Here is a 24722-nt window from a genome sequence, read left to right as displayed (position 1 = left end):
GGCCTATTTGTATATTCCATGTGTGGATCTCATTCATGATGACATAAAGATACATATTCCATAAAATATCAAGAACAGCACTTTTGAAAATGATACTGCAGAAAATAATAATGAAATTGGCATGGTAATACTATGTGATGATGTTAGCATTTATAAAGATGTTAAATTCACCTCCAGATAACTTTCAAACTTTAATTATCCAGCTAAACAGTGATAATATTATGAATATCTTTTATTGCCCAGGAGAAGTGAGGCATTGATGTTTTTTTCTTGCTATCTATAATCAAAGTTACCCACCCTCAGTCCTCAAACTCCTTTTTTAATACCCAAATGCAGATCTTCAGATTTAGGTTTAAAAGTTGGGCAGGTGTATCTTTTTTTTTTTTTTTTCTCAAATAAATGAGCAGGCCTAGTTCTTTTGCCAGGAATTGAAATTGAAATTTCCAAGATGGACTAATTATAGAATGTTTAAGTGCTGGACTTTAGGTTTCACTTCAAAGAGAAACGTCTCCTTATTTGAGATGTTTGAGCTGCAGATAACAGAAATTCTGACTCAAACTGATTGCAATAATGAGGACCGTTACTAGCTCAAGCCTGGAGAACGTCTCATTCCTGGCCACACCTGGGGAGTTTTTAAATCAATACTAGTAACAGAAGAACTGAATCAAAATCTCTGAGGTGGACCCTAGGCATTGGTAAGTGTTATAAGCTTCCCAGATTATTCAATGTGTGGTCAAGGTTTAGAACCCATGATTTACAAAGCTCATTGGTCTCTCATTAATCTGATGGACTGGAGTTGTAGATATGCCCAATAACACCGCCATCTTCAGGGATGCAGGTTCTTCTTTTTTTTTTTTTTTGTCTGGGACTGGGTTTGAACCCGCCACCTCTGGCATATGGGGCCGGCGCCCTACTCCTTTGAGCTATAGGCACCGCCCCAGGGACACAGGTTCATGCCATCTCTCTGCGCTGCCCAGCACAAGCCCTTCCCAGGTTGGAAGCAAGACAGCTACAGTAGTTCTAGATACCATATCCATTTGACTCCCAGAGGAGAAAGACAGACTATGTCTTCCTATGGCATTCTTGTAAGGTTAGGTTTCCAAATAAAATACAAGATGCTCAGTTAAATTTGAATTTAAGGTAATAGTGAATAAATATTTTTATTTTATTTGAGACAGGGTCTCACTCTGTCACCCTTGGTAGAGTGCTATGATGTTGTAGCTCACAGCAACCTCAAACTCTTAAGTTCAAGCAATCCTCTTGCCTCAGCCTCCCAAGTAGCTGAGACTACAGGCGTGCACCACAATGCCAGCTAGTTTTTTCTATTTTTAGTGGAAAAAGAGTCTGGCTCTTGCTCTGGCTGGTCTCAAACTCCTAAGCTCAAACAGTCTACCCAGCTTGGCCTCCCAGAGTGGTAGAATTATAGGTGTGACCTACCATGGCCGGCTGCAAATAAGGTTTTTAATATAAATGTATCAAATATTGCATGGACATACTTATATTTAAAAATGTATTCATTGTTTACTTAAAATTCAAATTTATATATCAAATACTTTTTTCAGACTTTAAAAAATTCATTGAATTTTTTTATTCAGATTATTGGGGTATACATTTTGTTTACATACTTGTTTTTGTACAAGATTGAAACAAAGTTATAAGTGTGCCCTTCACCTAGTGTGCACTATACCCTATAGGTGTGAATTTCCCATCCCTTCCTCCTCCCTCCCCCAGCTTGATTTTTGCTGATATTTACTTCCATATGTGTACTTAAGTGTTGATCAATTAGGTCTACTTTAACTTCTTTGTGGTATCTCCATACCACTTTCCTTTGAGGTTGTACCAGTTTGCAGTCCCAGCAATAGTATATAAGTAGCCCACGATGCACACTGAATTGAGGGAGCTGGCAGATATGTTTGGTGTGTGGGAGTGGGCATTTTGTGTATTCCCGCATTCCTACATGTAGCTGGGTTCAATTATATGCACTTGTCTGCATGCACCTGGTGTTTCTTAAGGATGACACTGTGCATAAGCAAATGTGAAACTCAAGTTCAGCTTGATTGTTCCAGCACATCACTCTCATTGCAATAAATTCACATTTTGAAAATAAACATTATGACAACTAACTCTGCACAGCTTGACATGCAGCTTCTGAATTTGGTGAGTTAGAAGAATGAGAATTTAGAAAGAGTATGTAATTTTTTCTCGGTTAAATGACTAATAGTCCCATGTTAATTAGAAAGTTTAATAAATCCGTGTTATTAATGGTCACCTACTGAAATATTTCATGACACCAACTTGTGTGCTGTGTATGTCTGACTCCACAGTGTCTGACTCCCCAGAAGAATTCCACAGGGGCCTCTTCTCCTTAGGATTAATCCCTCCATTTTGAGGCATGGCCTATAGGGCCCTTTACAATCTCCCCCTATCCAGCCTTATTATCTGTCCTCCCTCCAAGTCTTCCCTGGCCCCCCAGGAATGCACAACTGTTGCATTTCCCTCAAACCAAGTGTACTATCCCATACTTCTTTATTTTCCTCTATTGCCTCTTCTGACTAGAGACCACAAAATTCATAATAGTTCCTTCCAGTCTCGGCCCAAGGGCCTGTGTCCCAGCACCTGCAATGCTGAGGCCCTAGTGAAGCTGTAGGTTCCAGAGCCCCTCCTCAAACCAACAGAAGGAACATCTTGAGATGGAGAGTGTCCTGTGTTATCTGCAAGTACTTACTCTGCTCTGCATGTCAGAGAACTGGTATTTACTTCTAAGGCTCTTGGCAGGCACCTATCTCCATCACTTAGTCTCTGTGCTAGATATTGTGCCTGACACTCAGTAAATGTTTAGGAATAAATGAATGCTATTGTAGGTTTTATGTGTTGTATAAGTACTCAGATATGTTGGGCTTTACTCTGGCATCCTCTGGAGCCTGAAAAATTGCCTCATTTCTCAGTGGCATTTACCACCCACTTACAGAAAAGCTAATAAGAATTGGTATTAGTGAGAGATGGGGTTTCTATAAAGTAATTTGAGGGATGAATTAACAAAGTGTGATATACATAGGAGTAAACCAGGTAATTTATATAATTAATTTCCCTTTCACCTTTTTTTCTTTCCCAAAGTCTCCACATTTGTAATGTTTATGTTAAAAAAGAACTATTAGAGCTCTTCCAACACTTGTGCTCCTTCACCAGTTGTAACTTAAGTCTTAAACCATGCTTGATCCTCAGTTTGGCTTTGCTGCAGGGTGCAGTTTTTGTTTTTCTCTGTTGGGGCGTTATAGAGGTCAGTTAGCCCAGAGAATGGTGGTACAAGTGCGTGCATTTCATCCTCGCACGGGTCAACTAGCTTTGCCATAAGAAAAACAATCTTGGCCAAGGGCCTTCTATCTGGGTCAGCCATTGTGCAGACGTCTACTTTTGGTGCCAGGAGCAGCGAGAGAGAGCACACAGATGGTTTTGCCCAGCAGCAACACTGTAAGAAACTCAGCTGGGGGCCCTGGTGCTGGCTGGGTGGTTTTATCAGTTGGTCTGATCATGTGTAAGTAGAAAGGGAGAAAACCGTTGTTAAGTGGAGTAACATCTGTGCTAATTGTCTCCGTAGAGGAAAGAGCTATATAGGTTTACAAAAGATGGGCCAAGTTGCCTAAGTGTGAAAATACAACACGGAGATGACAGCCTAAAAGTCCAAAGGATGGAGGCATTCCTCCACTAATATGATTCAGTTAGATACAAGCCATTCTAGGATACACCTTTTTCCCAGTTAAAAGGTTCAGCAAACTAGTAATTGCCTTAACACTTATGCTTAATACTTTTATACCTTTTGAATTTTTATAGGGATAATAAGTTAAAACATACTATATGCATATAATTACTTAATAGAGAAGTTATAGGACTTGTGCAAATAACAAGGTTTACAACCGCTAGTGAGTTTTTATTCTTTCTTTGGTTACACCTGTGTGAGAATAGTCCTAATTAAGTATTTTATTTTAATTTCCAGTATATTTATTCCAGGATTGTAAGCTTATTCAGTTTACTTTAGAATTTATAGCACATTATCCTATTTTCTGGCAGCATTCTTGTCTTTTCTGTTCATTTATTGTTTTCTTTTAAGGAACTTCTAGAAAAGCAAAGTTAAAATAGTTCAGAGAGTTGAGATGGCAATAGGCATAAAAGCATGCTTCTAAAGGCTAAAAGTTCTTAATAAATATTGCTATTTTTATGAAAATATCTTCAGGAAATTAAGGATGAATTGAAACACTGTGAATTATGGAAGTGTTTTACCATTTCCTTTCATTCCAGCATGTTTGGAAGGCATCCTTTACTCTCTGATACTTATGTACAGCCTCTGTTTATCAAAACAAAGTTATGGAATAACTTGCATAACCCAACAATCTGAATTTATATTTCACTTTTATTTTTAATAAGCAATTTACAAGTACCTGTGTTTACAGTAGAATAAATTGATACCTCATGATCTAAGAATTAACTCTAAATAGAAGAATGGAGTCACTCAATATAGAACTAATTCAAGGCAGTTGGAAAGCTCGCTCGGAAGCTTGTCACCCTGCTTTTCTCCTCCCTGCATCTTGCTCCATGTTGAGAAGAGGTCTTTTGGACCGTTACCAAAATGCATCTAACTGTGCAGCCATCTGTTAAAACTGCCTTAGAGGAGGGAAATAGTATTTCACAGCCTTCCCAGGATGGAAAGCTGTGTTCAGAAGTAAATAGGAGGGCATGAGATGGGTCGTCTCAATCTTTGCCATTCAAATTGTGGTCCAGCTGCATAGCATCCCCTAGGATCTTGTTAGAAATGCAGACTCTCAGGCCACACCACAGACCTACAAAATTAGAGTCTGCATTTTAACAAAAGCCTCAGGTGAGTCTTGTGCACATTAAAGATACAAAATAACCATCTCCACTTCATGCTTTCTCTTTTTTTCTTTTTTTAATTAGATCATAACTATGTACATTATTGCATTTACGCAGTACAATGTGCTGATTTTATACACAATTTGGAATGTTTACATCAAACTGGTTAACATAGCATTCACCTCACTTATTTAATTGTGTTTAGACATTTATACTCTACTATTAACATATTTGACATGTATGCTTGCAGTATGCACAGGAGGTAAGGTCCCATTGATTACCCTCCCTCCACCCGTCCACCCCCCTCACCTCCCCTCACCCTCCTCTTCTCTCCTTCTTTCTGGGCTATAATTGTGTTTTATCTTTTGTATGAAAGTGTGGGTGATTATATATTGATGTTAATTGGTACAAACTAGATTTAGAAAAAAATAATTAAGGTCTAGTATTTGGTATCAAAATATAGTAGCTGTAGTTAACAATAATTTATTGTATATTTAAAAATGACTGAGAGTGGAATTAGATTGTTTCTAAAATAAAGAAATGCTTGTACTGATGGAAAAAAATAAAAAATAAAAGTTGTAAATGCTACTTCTAAAAAGAATAAAGATAGAAAATAATTGATCCTAGTAAGGTTAATCAAATACCAAATCAAAAATAAGATTTTCTACATATATGTAGTATGTAGTAAAGTAAGCTTCAAATATATCCTATTGTGAACATGCTTTCTTTGTAGACACTGGCTATGTGCTAATGGGTATAGCATGCTTTCCATGTGTGTTCCCTGTTCTAATACATTTTGCATTTATTAGCTCCTTTAATACTGTCAAACAATGCTATAAGGTCACTGCTATAATTACCTCCCATTTTATAGAACTGAGGTATAAGAGAGGCAGTGGTTAGCTCTATCTACAAAACAAGTTACTAGTCATTACTGGGCAAGGGGGAATTTCTGCCTTATCTGCTAGAACCAAAGAATAAAATGGGTTATGAAATTAAAATCTTTTTTTATTTCCTCGATGAAAATTATGAGCAATAGGCTGTGTGCAGTGGCTCATCAACCCCAGGAGTTTAGAAGGCCAAAGTAGAAGGATCACTGTAGGCCAGGAGTTCAAGACCAGCCTGGCAACATAGAGCCCATCTCACAAAAAATAAGAACAATGAATAGGTGTGGTAGCATACACCTGTATTCCCACCTCCTTATCAGGCTGAGAGGGGAGGATTGCTTAATCCCAGGAGTTAGACACTACAAGGAGCTATGATGGGGCCACTGCCCTCTAGCCTGGGCAACAAAGCAAGACCCTGTCTCTTAAAAAAAAAAAAATTTTTTTAAATAATAATTATGAGCAGCAGCTGAATAAGAAAGAGGAAATTTTTCTCTTAATTTTTTGAACTTTATATGCTCTGTTTTTTAAATATTTATAATCCATATGTCCCACCCACAGCAAGCACGTGATCTGAATTATTCTATCCTCCCAACACTGACTTCAAAAAGATTTGGAACTCTAACATATAAACCAATGAAAAAAATGTGAAGTTGATACATAATTTGTCATTCCAGGGGCAGGCTGTAAGTGAATTTGCAGTCTGATAAAGTAAATTTTTGCATGGAAAAATGAAAGTTTCTCCTTAGACTTCTCATTGTGGCCCTACCCTACAACTCTTTGGGCTGCTGCAGAGAACTGGTTAGAATGCTCTCTGTCCATCAGGGCTGGTGGAAGCGGTATGATCAGAGAGGAACTGAGTTGGCAAAAGCCTGACTCATATCTCACCTGGCCACCCCAATTTTAAGGCAGGCAATTTCTAACTTTACAAATTATAAGTAGACAGTATTCTTTAATGTAGTGGTTTTTATTTAACTTGCCATAGGGGAAAAGATGGAATGAAAAGTCATACAAAAATCCTCCTTTTGAATTTAGATTTTAGTGCCTTTGCTATAGGCTAGAATAGTTAAGAAAGAACATCTCTCTTACAGAAGGATATAGGGTGGAGGGAAAGGTCTCGGTGATTGTTACAAACACCCATCCTCTCATGACAATGGTAGTGTCCCTGTAGTAGAAATTTTAGTAATAGGGAATCAGAAAAGACCTCGAATAGCTAAGACATTACTCAAGAATAAAAGCAGGAGGAATCACCCTACCAGACCTCAGACTATACTATAAATCGATAGTGCTTAAAACAGCATGGTATTGGCACAAAAACAGAGAGGTAGATGTATGGAACAGAATAGAAAGCCAACAGATGAATCCAGCTACCTACCGTTACCTCATCTTTGATAAACCAATTAAAAACATTGAATGGGGAAAAGATTCCCTATTTAACAAATGGTGCTGGACAAACTGGCTGGGGACCTGTAGAAGACTGAAACTGGATCCACACCTTTCACCATTAACTAAGATAGATTCTCAATGGATTAAGGACTTAAACTTAAGACATGAAACCATAAAAATATTGAAGAAAGTGCAGGGAAAACACTTGAAGAAATCGGCCTGGGCAAATTTTTTATGAGACGAACCCCACGGGCAATTGAAGCAACATCAAAAATACACTATTGTGTATTGTGTACACCTGATTAAACTAAAGAGCTTCTGCACAGCCAAGAGCACAGTAAGTAGGGCATGCAGACAGCCCTCAGAGTGGGAGAAAATATTTGCAGGTTATGTCTCTGACAAAGGTTTAATAACCAGAATCCATAGAGAACTCAAACTTATTACAAAAAAAAAAAAAAAATGATCCCGTTGCAAGGTGGGCAAAGGACCTGAAAAGAAATTTCACCAAAGAAGACAGGCGTGTGGCCTATAGACATATGAAAAAATGCTCACCATCCTTAATCATTAGAGAAATGCAAATCAAAACTACTTTGAGATATCACCTAACTCCAGTAAGATTAGCCCATATCACAAAATCCCAAAACCAGAGTTGCTGGCGTGGATGTGGAGAAAAGGGAACACTTCTACATTGCTGGTGGGAAGGCAAATTAATACGTTCCTTTTGGAAAGACATCTGGAGAACACTTAGAGAACTAAAAATAGACCTGCCATTCAATCCTACAATTCCTCTACTAGGTATATACCCGGAAGATAAAAAATCACATTACAATAAAGATGTTTGTATCAGAATGTTTATCGCAGCCCAATTCATAATTGCCAGATCATGGAAGAAGCCCAAGTGCCCATCAATCCACAAATGGAGCAATAAACTGTGGTATATGTACACCATGGAATACTATGAAAACTTTTCCTAAAGAAAAACGAAGACTTTACCTCCTTCATGTTTACATGGATGGAACTGGAAAATGTTCTTCTTAGCAAAGTATCACAGGAATGGAAGAAAAAGTATCCAATGTACACATCCCTTTTATGAAACTAATTTATAGCTCTCAAATGAAAGATACAACTTAATTCTAGCTCAAGAATATGGGGAGGAGGTGGAGAAGGGGAGGGGAGAAGGGCGGCTGGGTGGTGGGAAGGTGCCCAGAAAGACCACCTATATATCTGTCTAACAAGGGTACAAGTGAACTTTTCTAGAACTAGAATATAACTGTTTTGACACAATGACAAAGCAAATGACATAAAATCTATAACATAAAATCTATGTGAAGCTTGATGAAAGTATTTCAAATTGTATATGAAAACACTACACTGTACCCCATGCATGCATAAATGTATACAGTTATCAATTAATAAAAAAAAAGAAATTTTAGTAATAGAAGATTGTACTGTGTCAGTGGCTGAGAAACAAGGAAGTTTCTTCTAGTATGAATTCTGCTACTGCCAGCCACCTAGCCATATAAAAGTGACTTTAGTTATAAAAACAAGAGGTTGAAATAAATGATCTCTAAAGGCAATCCCAGGTCTGAAATGATATAATTTGATAGCATAAAGGTGATACCTTGAGCTTTGAATTTCTGTTCAAAATTTCCAAAGGCCATTTCCATTCACAGTTAGCATGTTTGTTTATATACTGTCCAAAAGTGGGTTCTAAGGAATTTCATAAGCATCTTTTTTTTTAATGGATCACATTCTTTCAAAGCAACCCTTAAAAAACAACGTCCATTGGTATTCCCATTTTAATAGTGTAGAAGGAAGTCCTTTACCCTGGAGGTACTATACTACTTAGGATTCGCACACTGGACAAAATACTATAATGACTTTTTCTGTTTTTACAAGTTATTTCATTTTAGTTTTGCTTACTATTTAGTGTTGTTAGAGTGCTGATTTGTTTTTAGAGTTTGATTTGGAATCAATGTTGGTCATCTAAAAATATTTACATCTCTTTTTTTCTCCTGGGTAATCACCATTTACTTTTTCTTTTATTTCTTGTCTACTATGTTATTTGCTTAACTTGATTTTCTTATTTAAAAAAATATCCAATTTCATTGTATAAAGTCTAGAAAAAATAAGCAAAAGGAGGGGGAAAGTCACCCACATTTCTACCATTTGAAGAATAATCAATATAAACTCCTTGGTAGCTATCTTTCTATTATCATTTTCTGCATATATATATATATAATCAGAATCATTCTTTATCTACTACTTTATAGCCTGCTTTCCCAATTAGTATATGGCATGTTATTGTAAATCTTCTCCTACAAGAATATTTTTAAAGGACATCCTGTTTGTGAATGTCAACAAGTTACCCAAGTCACCTATCATTAGACGTTTAGGATTTGCATGGGGTGCATGTGTGCATGTTGTCATTGAATGTGTCATCAATATCGGGGGGGAGTATGTTTTTGCATATATTCATAATTCCTTAGAATTAACTTTCTGAGATTATATTAAAATCTAGAGACAACAAAAAAATTAACATTTATTGAGTATTTGCCATGTGCCAAGCACTGTGCAACGTATTTTATCTGGAAAATCTCATGTAATTCAATTCTCCAGTAGGTATAGGATGTAAAACTGTTATTATCACTATTTATAGATGGGAAACAGGCTCGAAGAGCTTTGCTATCTGGCATGGTCACAGCGATGGTAAATGTCAAGCTTACCATACACTAATTCTAATGCTTGTGATTTATATTGCAGCTTGTTCTCCAGCACAGCTGCACTGCTTCATACGCTCATGCCATCACTTGTTTTCATACTCCTAAAAAGTCTTCTTTGAGCTCCTCTTCCGGGATTTTTTTTTGTGTATGGTGGTGGTGTCTTCCTCTGCTGATACCATATGCTTCTAGCTTGGATTTCATTTACACCATGTGTGTGTGTTTTGCCCTTGTGTATACCACAGCTTCCTCAGAATATCCGTAGCCTTCCCACTTTTTCTCCCCGAGACTTTCCGTTTCCTTCACTTCCCACTTCTTGTTCACCCATCTGCTCGAGAAAGACTGGGCGTCTTTCCTGTCTCTGGTTGCTATATTTAGCCTGTTCCTGCTGCCTACAGTCAGTGTCGGTTCCGTGTCTGCTTCTCTTGTGATCTGAGGACACCCACTTAGAAGCTATTAGAAGCTAACCAAAACTCTACTCGAGTGCCTTTCCTGTCCCTCTGTTTTCCTGGGTCTTGAGTCAGTCTGTGAACAGAGACACTGCCATGGCCCAGCGAATCATCTGTGAGCATGATGTGCATTAGGGGTAGTCGCCACACCAGTCTGCATATCAAACCCCAACCAAAAACATAATTATCTGAAATGCAAATGTAACAGGGATGAGTGGGCTGGGAAGGGAAGTGTTGCTGCTGAACTGCAGTCCCTGCTGTTTCCCTTGTTCTGGCTCAACTCAGTGACTAGGTTTTTGCCAGGACCACACTTTTCCTGCCTCCTAAAACATCTCCCCTCGTTATCATTCCATCTTCCTCCTTGTTCAAAACCCATCATAAATGCTACCTTTCCAGAAAACCTGCTTTCATTTCTGTATCCACAAATTGGAAGTCATCTTCCCTTCTCAGAATTGCGAAGGAGTCTCTCTCATCTCTTCTAGAGAAGCAACTTTTTTTGAGACAGGGCCTCACTGTGTCACCCAGGTGGGAATGCAGTAGTACAATCCTAGCTCACTAGAACCTTCAATCCTGATCTTGAGTCATCCTCCCACCTCAGCCTCCTAAGTAACTGAACACGCTAATGTGTATGGCTAATATTTTAATTTTTGTAGAGACAGAGTGGTGCCCAGTCAGGTCTTAAACTCTGGGCCCCAAGTGATCTTCCTGCCTTGGCCTCCCAAAGTACTAGGATTAAAAGCACGTGCTGCTGTGCCCAGCCAACAGAATTTTATCTTACTCTCTCTTGAGTTTATGTGCAGGCTTTTAACTTCCTCTAAACTTATAGCAGTCAGACTCCATGTATCATTCATTATTTTATTTCTAATGAGACCTAACATCATAGAAATGAATATATTTGTTGAATAAATTAATGAATAAGTGAATAAAGAAGCAATAAAACTTGTCCTATTTTTAAACAGCAAATAGTAGAAAGACATTGAATCATTTAGTAAAATTGATACACAAAATTCATATATTATAATGTAAAAACTGCTGGTAATACTTGAATAGAAGTATAATGATATGTCAGCTGTTCAGGGGCTGATGGTTGTAAAATCCCCACTTTTTAAAGTCTAAAGTGAAAATCATTCATGAAATAACAAAACAGAACACAACCTGATCATACCTGATTGTTTCTGAAGGACAATAAGATTAGTAGGTCATTTAGGGTTAGGATTCAACATTACATCTGGTAAATCTTCAAAAAGGGAAACTGAGATATGTGGTTGTTCACTGGAAGGACCATAGTAATTGAGCATAAGAAAGAAAGTGCACAGAGGGAAGAAACAGAAGTAGTAAGCATAGTGACTTGGGTTCTCAAAGAGCTATCTAATCCAGGGGTCCTCAAACTTTTTAAACAAGGGGCCAGTTCACTGTCCCTCATACCGTTGGAGGGCCGGACTGCAGGCCCCAGGTTGAGTTGGCTGCTAAGCAAGACAGGCAACGGCAGCAAAAACACCTGGTGGGCTGGATAAATGTCCTAGGCGGGCTGCATGTGGCCCGCAGGCCATAGTTTGAGGACACCTGATCTAAACTTAACATACACTTCCAGAGAATGTGGCTTATGGAATCTATATTTGGGGGGGCAAGGGGCAATGAGAAAATCTACCTCATAGGTTTGTTGTGATGATTAAATGTGTTATTAAAGCTCAGTGTCTGACATATCATAATCAGCATAAAAGGGTTAGATAAGATTACTTTTCTGATAGAGTGGCCTTCATGTTCTCGTCCTTCCATACAGTGCTACCAAGTACATTAGTAATGTCACACAGTGTAGTCTGCCTGTGGCCCAACTTCATAATCCTCCATCAGTTTCTTGCCTTCAACATTAATTTGCTACCCAGTACTTAAGACAGTGAGCTTTAATTAATCTTTCTGGACTAAAGAATGAAAAAGCTTTTAAAACCAGAAACCAGTGTTTTTCAATAGTAAATCATCACACCTTGTACTTAGAATTCATTTCTCTGTTTTACCTTGATTATAAAGAATTTTTGAAAAGCAAAAATAATTATCTGTATTGAGTACCTACCCTGTACCAGACACTGCTCTCCATTCTCCACTGTTCTTATTTTGTTCTTCCCCCCTGTCCTGCTAAGTGGGGCAAATTGACCAAAAATTAAAGAACTTGTCTAGGTGATAGAGCTAATAACTGGCAAAAATAGGGTTTGAACCCAGGTATGTCTACTTCAGAATTCCACCATGCCCCACTGCACTCACTGCTATGAATGGAAGGCAGAGCACAGATACAGAAGTAAATATTCTTACTCACTGAAGTCTCTTCAGTGTCTTATTTATACACAAAAATTAAACTAACTGGTTGCTTTCATAATACCTCAAGGCAATTAGCCAAGCATTTGTTTTTATGGAGACAAATTTAATGAAATTTGTTTTTATGAGGACCATTGTAATAAAAATAAGCGACTAAAGCTGTCAAATGTTTAAAACATTATTAGCATGGAGTATGGAAAGCTAAGATAGAAATATAAAGCCGATTCTCACAATTTTAGAAGCTTAATTCTTGGCTTACTCTTTATGTATAATTATGTAATATAGTGAAGAATAAATGACAAGCTACCTTTCTCCTCCAAGTGATTCCATTTCTATTTATAAAGTCTGAGTGATAGTTGAAAGGTTTAGGAATGTCTTGAGCTTAAGCAAACTCAAGGACGAATACACTGGATTTCAAACGTCCAAATGGAGAAGGTTCTTGGCCCCTCAGACTGTTTCAATCAGAGGAGTCCTCTTTTATTTCATATTCTTGGCTTTTGTATAAGCTCACCTTTGAAAAAGAAGGTTGAGATGCTTCAAAGTTACATTTTTACACAGGGTTTGTATTGAGACAATCATATTCTGTTGTACTGAGATTTACTTGGGTTTTAGGGTTGCAAGATACTCTTCAGTTGCTGTAACCAGAGCCCTCAGCAAAACTGCAAATCTGGAAATTTGTGTTTCTATAACTCTGCATATTCATCCTGCAGGTGCTCGGGGCTGCCATTCAGTCAGGACTGCCCCATGCACTGCACAGGTTAGCGGGCCTCAGTGGCATCACGTTCTGTGAAAAGAATGTTCCTGCTACAAAGTGAAGTGTTTGCGAATAACACCCTCTCTGAGCTACAAACTTGCCTCCAGCTATTCAATACCTCACTCCAAACAGGCACCTATAGTCTCTAAAGTATTTATTCTGAAGTTCTTTCCCAATTTTCTTTCCTTTTTAAAAGAAATCCAGGCAGATAGGAATGACTGCTGGGTTTTAAAACTCCCAAGGACTTTGTATTTTAAAGGAAGTAATTGCTAATCCAAATCAAACTAATTTATAGCATAAATAGAGAAGGTGTTTTTAAGACAGGAAGCATTACATTCCTAAGTGCCCCTTTGTCCACTCTGGGTTGTCAGCACCCCAGTTGGGAGCTACATGTTAAGTGAAACAGGTCACAGCTGGGTCTTCTTTTAAAAGAATGCCAAACCGTTTTGGCCTCAGTACAGTTCCAGACTCATTCAGTTAGGTTTGTGTCTGTGAGAAATTGAAAAGGTGACTTGTTCAGTAAATGGGATAGGCAGCTCGGACCACGTAAACTTCTTATTCCTACTACTAGTAAACTCCTCAGGAACAAAACCTCTGACCTTTTCATTCTCCAGAGAGTGCTGGTCCGGAGTGGGTAGAGAATTACTTAAGGTCACATGACTAATTAATGACAGGACCAAGAATAGAACTTAGGTTTTCTCAGGCTCTGTATCAATTTATTTCCGTTCTACCACTATTTCAGTTATCTGTTGCTACGTAACAAACCACTCTAAAATGTAGTACCTTAAGACAGCAACACTGTTGTTGCTCATGGGTCTATGGTTCAGGCATTTGGACAGGGCTCAGTTAGGCTATTCTTCTGCTTTACCTGGTATTGACTGGGTCACTTATTGTAGCTGGTTTGGGATGAAAGGTCCAGAAAAAGTTCATCCATGTGTCAAGAAATTCATTATTTCTCACGTGCCTTCTTTCTCTCCATTTATTCTCTCCTTTCTTTCCATAGTCTAAAATGAACTTCTTTATAGCATGGTAGTTATCTTCTAGTGAAATCAAAAGCTAGCAGGCCTCTTGAACTCACTCAAATTTGATAATTTGACATTTGCTACATTCTCTGGATCAAGGCAAATTACAAGATCAGTCCAGATTCAAGGACAGTGGAAATACATACCCCCTCTACCCCACCCCCTTTTTTAAATAAGAGACAGTGTCTCACTGTGTTACCCAAATAGCTCACTATAACTTAGAACTCCCAGGCTGAAACAATCCTCCTGTCTCGGCCTCCCAGCAGGCTGGTATTACAGGCATGAACCACCTTGCCTAATCATTACCTCTTCATGAATAGAGCAACATGTACATTCAGGGAGGAATGGAATTGATGGTGGCCATCTTTGAAGACTAACCACAACCATAGTTAACCAGCTGATGGACACTTCTTTCTTTAATTCCTACAGTTCCTGATAGACCACAGAAATTCAAGCCTGTGCAAAAACGAAGGAGAAAAATAAGAAAATACCCTGAAAGACCCATCCTTTTCTATCTTAATGCTCAGCTGAAGAGTTAGGAAGGCAGCACTGCTTCCCACGGTCCCCTAGAATCATCCTTTGGGTGACTTCTTAGGAGAGGCTGCTGCACTTTGTGGCAGGGTGAAGAACATGGTAGTGCTTGTATAATCCTACCATGGTCATTTCACAGTAATTTGCTTTTTAGAGATACTCCTGCATCTGTTTTCTGTGTCAGGCATTTCAATACTCATAAGGGCTGCTTCTCCAGGCAACAGTCAAATACAATACTTTTCAGTGCTGCTTATGTGTATTGTTAAAATGGAATACATCTGCAAGCATCCTTTTCAACTGTCACTATGTACAAGTCAAATTATCCTCATTCTATAAGAAAAAACACCTAAGTAGGTTTTCCCTTCCGGCTTTTTAATGACTCAGAGGAGTCTTATGTGAAAGGAAAAATTGATTTTCTAGCCTAAGACAGCTCTGGCAACATCTTTTCTTCCTATTTTATCTAACTTGGTTTAAAATATGCTAAACAATTAGGATTATTCTTTTTCTCTGAGAAAATCTCCCATGATCATCTAAATTTCCTTGGGAAAGTTTTTTACACATATTATCTTTTTCTTTAAAAAAAAAAGTTATCCTTTTGCTAGATTATTTTTTACTAGTTGGGTAAATTTCTCAATACAGAGTACTTTTTTCTAGAAACAAATAAATAAATAGTGTCCTATCAAGAGAAAAAGTGTAAGAGCAGCTACTTATGAGCTTGTGGGGCAAAATTCTTCCAAGTGCTATGGGAAATCTCAAATCTTATCATTGTCTGGAAATGTGTGTCAAGAAAAAAATGTAATTTTTTTGTACCAACTGCCTAGGAATATGGACCTCTGAAATCCAGATTACCTTCTCAATTTGCTCAATATTTATTGAAGATATTTTACATCCTTCCTTAATACAAGGTTACATGTGCAGTTATACATGGCACAAAGCTAAAATTGAATTAGGAAAACTCCAGACTTTTCAAATCTCTATTTTGTCCTTTTTCTGTTTTATTGATGGGGCAGTGATGGGTTTGTTTTTGTTTACTTGCTGTTTTCTTTTGTTTTATCTAGATTTAAAAAGAGATTATACCTCAGTAAAATAGCCTAGATCATTTGGGGAACTTTTCTTTAAATTTCCATATCTTTATCCCTTTTGTTTTAGGAAGAAGAATTAGAAGCACAAATTTCTTTCCTTCAAGGACAGCTGAATGACCTGGATGCTATGTGCAAATACTGTGCAAAGGCAATGGACACTCATCTTGGTGAGTGAATTACATTGGCCCTGGTGGTAATGATGATAATCATAACAATAATAGCCACCAGCATTACCGTGTGCTAGGTCCTCTGTTAAGTGGATTTTTTTTTCTTCTTTTGAGAGAGTCTTACTATGTCACCCTCAGTCAGTGATTCTCTTGCCTCAGCTTCCCAAGTAGCTGGGGGGACTACAGGCACCCGCCACAATACCTGGCTATTTTTTGGTTTTGGTTGTTGTTGTTTAGCAGGCCCGGGCCGGGTTCGAACCTACCAGCTCTGGTGTATGTGGCTGATGCCCTAGCCACTGAACTACAGGCGCCAAGCCTGTTAAGCTGTTTATATGAATTATCTCATTTAATCCTCACAACAGCCCTGTAGTAGAAATAGGTTACTAACCACATTACACAGATGAGGAAACTGAAGCACAGAAGCACAGGGGAATTAAAAAGTGTCCCAAGATTTTATCACTAGTTATATGGAGTAGAAATTCAAAATCAAGCAGTCTGACTATGGATTTCGACTAATACTGCTACATTGCCCTTTGTAAATGTCCATCTACCTCAGATCAAAATGAAATGTGCTGCTTTCAAGCTGAAATAATCAGCTATACTGCGATACCAGTCTGCCTACAAATCACTAGTGTGATTATTATTTTGACAGTGCTTTCTTTATATTTTTAAATGTGTATTTTTTTAACTACCTACCTGAAATACATGACCTTTTCTTACTTTTTATGGTGCATATATTCTAAGAAATGTCCTGGTTTAGGGTGGCACCTGTGGCTCAAAGGAGTAAGGCACCAGCCCCATATGCCGGAGGTGGCGGGTTCAAACCCAGCCCCAGCCAAAAACTGCAAAAAAAAGAGAGAGAGAAATGTCCTGGTTTAAAGTTCAGTCTACATGTGAGTTATACATATGTCACATTGGAAAGTTTTCAGGCACTGTTCTACATTTGTAAAGGGTCTGTATTTTGTATTAGAAATGGTCTCTGCAAGTATGTAGGCATCACTTCAGTAACTTCCTGCTGGGTACAGAAGCTTTTGTCACACATATTGTTACTATTTTTCAGCCCACTTAACTAGACATCCTTTCTCTCTCTACTCTCCAGTGTCTTACATTTATAGTTTAGGAATAAATTAGGAAAATAAGACATGTACTCTTCTGGAAATGGCCAACGTGCTGCTCTGGAATGTGGAGAAATAGTGACAATACCAGGTACTGTAAGAAATTAGGATGCATCCCCCCCCTCAGAAGCCTCGGTGACCTTCACTTGGAGGTAGACTCTCTACCTTCAGACTCTAACAAGCTCTAAGCCTGTGAGGTCAAGAGTCCCTTAAAAGTGACCCAAATGGCCTCAAGCACTTAATAAACATTCTCTTAAGATTTCAGGAGATTCCAAACTAAGTGGCCGCCTGCAGTGTCTTGGTAGTAGCTGGGCCTTATTCTGGCCTCAGCCTTATTTCTACTCTCCCAGCTACTTCTTCAGGGAAAGGAATCCAGAGGTTAAAAACAGCAGGAGAAACCCTGGTAGATGATTGACAGGACAGTCATCAAAGCAAGAAATGCTAGCCTGGTCACATCTGATTCCACCCATTCTGAACTATTTATATGCTGTTTAATCTTCATTTTTAAAAATGTGTATAAACTTAAGGTTATATGAATCTCATATTATCTAATATCACATTTTAAGCTACATCAGAAAGAAATAATGGTTTATAGAAATAATATATATTTCATGACTACTTTTGGTTAATTATTTAAATATAATTTTAATTTTAAAGTGGGGGTATGTGTGTGTGTAATTTTTACTTTTTTGGCTACTTCAGTGATCTTTTCATTACTCCATTTTAGTTTTGATGAAAGTAGGAGAGCAGAGAAGTGAAATAACTGGGGAAAAGATTTTCTTGAATGCTACAAAATCCTATTAGGAAACTTCCAAGTTGTTTGGTACCCACAGAAGCTTTTAAAGCAGCTTTACTGAAGCCTCAGAACTTTCAAACAGCTTTTTCTCTGACTTTGGTCTTTCAGTCCACAATAAAAGAGCATTTTCTCATTGTATGAGAGGGGAAAACACTTTAATTAAAATGGAAAGAGAAGCTCATACCAGCTGTGAATTTCCAACTAACCACAAAACTAGACTTGTTTTTGTGTATACGTTTCACTTTCAACCAGAATCCCTTCACAGAGTTGTCTACTTCTTTCCCCATATAAACAGCGTGACTGCATATTTAAAGGGAGGTTGAGGGACGATACAAAGAATTCTGGGTCCCAAGGTCCACAGATGCATTTCATTTTATCTACATAATACAATAGTGTTATATTAAATTAGGTTCCTATATGATAGGAAACTGATTTCTAAGCAAAGATTTAAGGAAAACTTAAAAGATTAACTAAGGTAGAGGTTTTGTTTGATTTAGTTTTTGAGTTACCATGCTTCCTTAAAAAATTATTTTAATATCCTATTATTTTTTCCATGTGATATTTTTCTATTTCTAATTATTAAAGGAGAATAAAATTAGGCTGGGTGTGGTGGCTCACACTTGTAATCCCAGCACTCTGGGAGGCCGAGGCAGGTGGGTTACTTGAGCTCAGGAGTTCAAGTGCAGCCTGAGCAAGAGCAAGACCTCATCTCTACTAAAAATATAAAAATTCACCAAGCATGGTAACATGTGCCTGTAGTTCCAGCTATTTGTGAGACCGAGGCAAGAGGCTCTTTTGAGGTTGCTGTGAGCTGTGATGATGCCATGCATGGCACTCTACCCAGGGTAACACAGTGAGACTGTCTCCAAAAAAAAAAAAGGAGAATAAAACTGGAACTGCTAAAATATCCTCTAGTAAGAGATTTAATATAATACAGTAATGCAATCTTCATAAAGATTAAAATGCTTTATTTATTAACATAAAGAGATTATTATAACATGATAGATTATTAAGTGAAAAAAGCAGATGGCAGAGTGCTATATATTTGATATGAAATACTGTTAACAGTGGTTGCCTAGTAAAAGGAAGATTATAGAAGGACTTTCTAAGGAACTTCATCTTCCATCGTTAGAAAATAGAAGACACGCACCGAAAATCTGTGGGTGGCTTAAGTGCATGTAACTAACACTTGGGGATCAATCTGTATACATAGCAAGCAAGAGTCAGTGAGGGAAGTTGTGCCTGAGAAGGAAAGACAACCTCATGTGGCAGCAAATGGACCTAGGGTTGAATCCAGCCTGTCACTTAACTCAGCCTGCTTATAAATGTGTTCTCGTGTATGAAATGGAGATAAAAATAGCTATCTTGACAGTTTGTTGCCACATATATTTTTAAACCCTAGCACAAGGCATGGCTCAAAGTGGGTATTCAACACAAATCATCTCTTCTTTCCCTTTAACTCTAATTGTCTCTTGTCATGGGAGAATTTAGAGGCTCACTCAGCCCGTGGCCGTAGATCTGAGTAATGACTTGTCCAGGGCCCCACAACCAGTTAGTTGAAAAGCTGAGACCAGTAGCGCATTTCCCAATACCCAACTGAATATTTCTTTATCAAATAATGCAAATTATACGAAAATTCTGGGCATGCTGGTTCTAAGATTAAGCATGTGAGTTCCTTGAACAAGAATAGCTTTATCAGAACTTCGGAATGTCAGGTCAGCTGAGCCTTCATTATGTGAAAACTGTCTCAGAAATATATTCTAGGAGTTATTTCTCTAGGTCCTTTCCTATTTTTTGCTAAGTTCTATTTATCTCAAGGAAATTCCATATTACCCATAGTTTCTGTCAGACATGCAATAAATATTTTACATAGCAAATACTATTCAAGGCTGTTTTTGTAACTGTTTGCAAAACAAATGTAGGAGAAGCCTCTCAGGTCAAAATTATTTAATGGCATTTGTTCATATGGCCTTTCATTATAGAGATTAATTATAGAGGTAAAATTGTCAGGTAGTGGTATCTCCTCATGGTTCTGGAACCCACAGCTGAAAGGGTATTTGTTTTGTCAAAAGTCCATCAAAATTCTAATTTTATTTCCTCCACATGATTGAACATTTGAATTCAAAGATTCAGAGGTAAGAATTGAAAACATGTGTTTTATTAAACCTAAACTTTTCCTGTCAACTTCAGAAGAGTTTTTGTATGTGTTGATTTTTCTGTTGCTATGGTTTCTTTCCTTCTTGCCATCCTGTCAGTTGAGTTGAAAGCCATTGACAGTATTAATCTCTGAGGCTGAGCTCAAGCTATTTTTAGATTTGCTATACTTTGCACATAATTGCACGTGGAGGAGCAGCCTACACTTGTCTGACTTGTGAGCAGCTGGGCTGAACTGCCAGCTGTTTACAAGGGCACATGAGGTGTTCACCCTTCCAGACTCCAAGGCCCACACCTTCCTGCTCTGAACAGAGGTGTTTCCATTCATCTGTTTGACATTTAGACACTTTGGTTTCCATCTGCTTGCCCTTTCATTGGTGGTTCATACAGATAATGGGAGAGTTAAATGCCATGAATTAAGGAAAATTCTATTTCCCATGCTGTTGGTGAAAGTACTGTAGCTCACGGGATTAAAGAATATTAAAGATATAACAGCCCTAGAAATCATCCTTGGCTGTTGTTTATTTACAGATGAGGATTCCAAGGCCTAGGAGGGATGAGTGACACAGCTAGCTAGACCAGGAGTTCAGACTTGAAGCCAACCCTTGGCTTCTCTTTCACTGAGGATTCTGCTGAGGCCACACTTGAGTCACTAGTTGGATCTCAGATCCTCTGCTATTGACACTTCATTAGTGATTTTGCACTCATCATAATATTTATGTAAGAATTAGCTGAAAGAGAAGGCCAGTTTTGAAAATCAGTTTATTTGCCTCTGTAAGAACTTTATAAATCTGATTTTCTGACATTTATGAAAACAACTTTCAATGGATGTGTTTGTAAGTGTTCAATAAGCCAATTAATTAATGGCATTTGGAAAAAAATAAGAAGGAAAATATGATTACCAGACAGCTCTCTCTCTGTCAGGGACACTTTGATAAAGCTTTTCATGATTGCTTTAAGAATTTTAAATACTACTTTTAATTATGTATAGCAGAGTCTTTGTAGAAAGAAAAGATACACTTCCCCTGAGGATCTGGCTAAAAATGAGGATTCTGACTCAGTAGATCTTCTACAGGACCCAATGTTCTGCATTTGTAACAGGCTCGTACGAGATCTGCCTGATCCTTGAAAGACTGAGCAGTAGGGAGCGAGAGAACTCAAAATTACTAGGGCATCATTCAGTTAATAGTCATCAGCCTGTTAATGTATTTAGTACCCCACACTTCAGGTGTATGTCACCTAAACCCTGGGCAGAGAGTTCATCACCTCCATTGGTCTTCTGATATAGTCTGCAACCCTCTGAAATTCACAAGTTCCTTTTCTTCCTCCCTGAGCTTGTTCTATCCTACTTGAAGTTTCCCCCCTGGTTTTATTAGACTTTATAAAGACTTGAAACAATTCATCAGCTGCTTCTTATACCAACTCTATTCCTATTTAGAAAGCCTTACCAACTATATGCTAGCTTATCCCTCCCCAGCCCAGTACACCACCACTCCAATAACAGGGCCTCTGTACAGAGAGTCCATCTTTCATCACCTTTTTTCTATTTCCTAGTTCTTCTTATTTTCCCAAGATTTTCCATGGGAGGGACCCATTTGAATATAATTTCCTCTCTTTTAAAAAAAAATCATATAAAAATCTTCCATCTTTATTAAATGTACTCTGAGTTCAAAGTATATAGGTTCTTGCCCCCCTGCCCCTTTAACTTCTGCAGCTACTGCAGGCTGTGTTAAAGGTGAGCAGAGTGGCCCACAGCGGCTACCCTCCCACAGTGGGTAGCGTCCCCACTAGGGGCAGTCCTTACTGAGGCTTTTGCCTTTTCAGTGACATCTTTATCCTTCTAATTAAGTAAGGTAGAGTCTTTTCTGGTAGGTGGCAGTCTTGTTGAATTTAATATATAAACAAAAGTTTGGTCGGTTCTATTATAGTCATATTTGGCAGCTTGCTTGCCCCCAAAAGCCCACACAAGAGAAGACCAGAATATACCAGAGTCACAGCCTTCTGCATGAAAGGGGCAGGTGTTCTTCATAGCATGTCATTCATGGAAGAGCATTTCACAGTGGTAGGATGAAACTTGTACATTTGTCAACGTATGACAGCAACTGCCATTAGCTCCCCCCATGTGCCAGAGTCAGTGCCAGGTACTTCACAAACAGTATTGTGGATATCCCACTAACTTTGCAAATTGAAAGAGGTCATAGCTCCTATACAGAAAGGAAACTGTAACTCAGGGCACTCTGCATGCTTGCCTGGAGGTTGCACAGCACAGATTATTCAGGCCCTGCTCTGTCTGACCCCACAACTTATTCTCATCTTCTCTTACCAGGCTGCCTCTCTTTGTCTTCCAGTCCCAACTCTCTTCAGCCACTCGATCAGTAGCCAAAAGGCTCATTCACCTTATCTCTATGGAAACAGGCTTACTGCCAATCCCTTGATAGCTCAAGGACTTTCTAATCACCAGAACCATCTCATGCTAAATACAAGAACACATGAGTAGGGGAAGGTAAAGCCCAGATAAGAAAGCTGATGTTCATTGCGTTAGGCTGTATTTAGGTGCCAGTTGCAGAATAGCATTTAATTTTCACTAGATTGTCATATCAGCAAAACCTTTAAGATCTGAAATTCATAAAACATGTATTTATCTTAAACCCACTACAAAGGGTCTTTTTTGACTAAATGATGTAATTTTAGGACAATCTTAGCCAAACTGCTCTCCTGTCTCTTAGCTCCCAAATAAGGGCATAATGGCAAAACCCCAGATTATTTCATATTAGTAAGGCATTAACCATGTTCCTGGTTTTAATTTTAGAAGTACAAATTCTGACACAGACATCTAACCGTTATTGGAGCTTAGTGTTGTTTTCATTTTAAGAATATACATAAAGTCTCCTTTTCTGATTGACCCTCACGTGGTAGCCGTATCATGAATATGATAGATTTTACTGTGAGGAGTTATGCCTTGGCTGTCAGTATGATCACTCCTGGGAGAATATTATGCCAAATAGTAGAGATCAGTGAAGATTCAGAATTCTGCAAGCATGCTTAGTTTACTACCGAGACCTGTTTATTGACCTGAAGACCTCTCTTTAGTGTAATATACATATTTTCCTAGTTTTACCCTGGGATTTTTCTAAGTAATGTTCCTCTCTCAGGCCTGAGTGTAGGGCCTTCAAGCATCTGGCAGTTAGTTGCAACACAGGACTCTTGATTATATTATCTGTAAAATCTGCATTTTGCTTTTTAAGAAATATCTGAGGATAAAGTGCCTGACTCGGTACTTGGCTCTTCATAGCCCATCAGTGAATGAATGTTATTTCTCTTCACCTGCCCCTACCACTTCTCAGTCCAGGATCTGGTTAATCATATTGGTATCCTTTAATTCTTCATCTGAGAAATATGTCACCTCCATCAGCTCCTCAGAGAATAAAAATCAACCCTAATGCTAGTAGGAAAGCCCTTGCCCCATGTTAGTCACTTACCCAATACTTACTAAGTGTTGTTCTCTCATGTAAAAGTGGGTTCTGGGAGAGGTAGATTTGGGGGGGAAGTAAGGTGGGGGAGTGGTAATCTAAAATTGAGTTGAAATGTATGGGGGAAGAGAGAGCAGGTGAGAATATATGATACCTCTTCAGAAATACCTTTAGTGACACAGCTTCACATGAAGAAAATCAGGGGACTCAACAGAGTACAAGTGATTTCAGAATCGTGGCAAGGAGAACTGGGATATAATGGACTATGAACTAGGAGGCCTTGAGTCTGAGATTTGCCAGGTAAAACAGTGCAGTTTTAGAAAACTTTCAGTCTCTGAGCCTTGTCATTGAATTATTCTTCAAAAATGAGAGATGAAGCAAGAGAGAGCCCAACAACTGGATATTATCAGAGGAAGACTGCCAGTAGGAACCTGATGCTTAGACCTGGTGAGTTTTGAGGTAGACTTTGAAAAAAAGGCAAGATAGGGAGTTATAAGGAAGATGGGAGGGACTTTTAGAAGGGGGGATGGCATTTGCAGGGACACACCTACACACCACATATTAAAGGCTATGTGATCAATTTGATACCTACAAACCTGACTTCTCCCAAACCCCCCTTGGCCTAGGGTATGGACAACTGTGGTACATACTCTCTGTGTACAGAAATCCCTTTGTCATTGTCCAGAAAAAGCCAGTAGTGACAATTGGCACTAGACTAATGACCACCTCTTCAGCCACTGCCAGCCACTCTGAGCCTGCCTCCCCCAATCTCACTTCTCTCTAACAGCCTGCACAGCTCCTCTGTAGAGTCTGGGGTAGATCCTAGATTGTCAAAGGTCTGTCAGAGATAAGAAAGCCTCAGAGAGCAGAATCCTGTTATCTGGGTATTTAAGACACTGAGGAAGGCAGACACATAGGAGTAATAATAGTAACCATAAGGCAGTATACTAGAAGTAACTTCAATTATCTCATCCAATATACCCCCACAACCTTCTGAACTAGATATTTTCTCCATATTACTGATG

At 38.5% G+C, this 24722-nt stretch overlaps 1 protein-coding gene across 4 annotated transcripts in view; it reads left to right on the top strand.

Moving 5' to 3' along the window:
• TBC1D5 (TBC1 domain family member 5) overlaps positions 1 to 24722 on the top strand; it is a 551029-nt gene that overhangs the window by 512458 nt on the left and 13849 nt on the right. For all 4 annotated transcript variants that reach the window (XM_023513703.1, XM_023513693.1, XM_023513698.1 and 1 more), the window contains one exon: positions 16063 to 16162. In XM_023513703.1, coding sequence (XP_023369471.1) covers positions 16063 to 16162 — 100 coding nt within the window. The remainder of the gene's footprint in view (positions 1 to 16062; positions 16163 to 24722) is intronic.

This window comes from Otolemur garnettii, unplaced genomic scaffold (assembly GCF_000181295.1).
Source record: "Otolemur garnettii isolate 467f Iridium unplaced genomic scaffold, OtoGar3 scaffold00002, whole genome shotgun sequence".
In the NCBI taxonomy this organism is placed as follows: Eukaryota; Metazoa; Chordata; class Mammalia; order Primates; family Galagidae; genus Otolemur; species Otolemur garnettii.
Note: the sequence above shows the minus strand (reverse complement) of the source record. Positions and strands in the feature narration are given on the sequence as shown.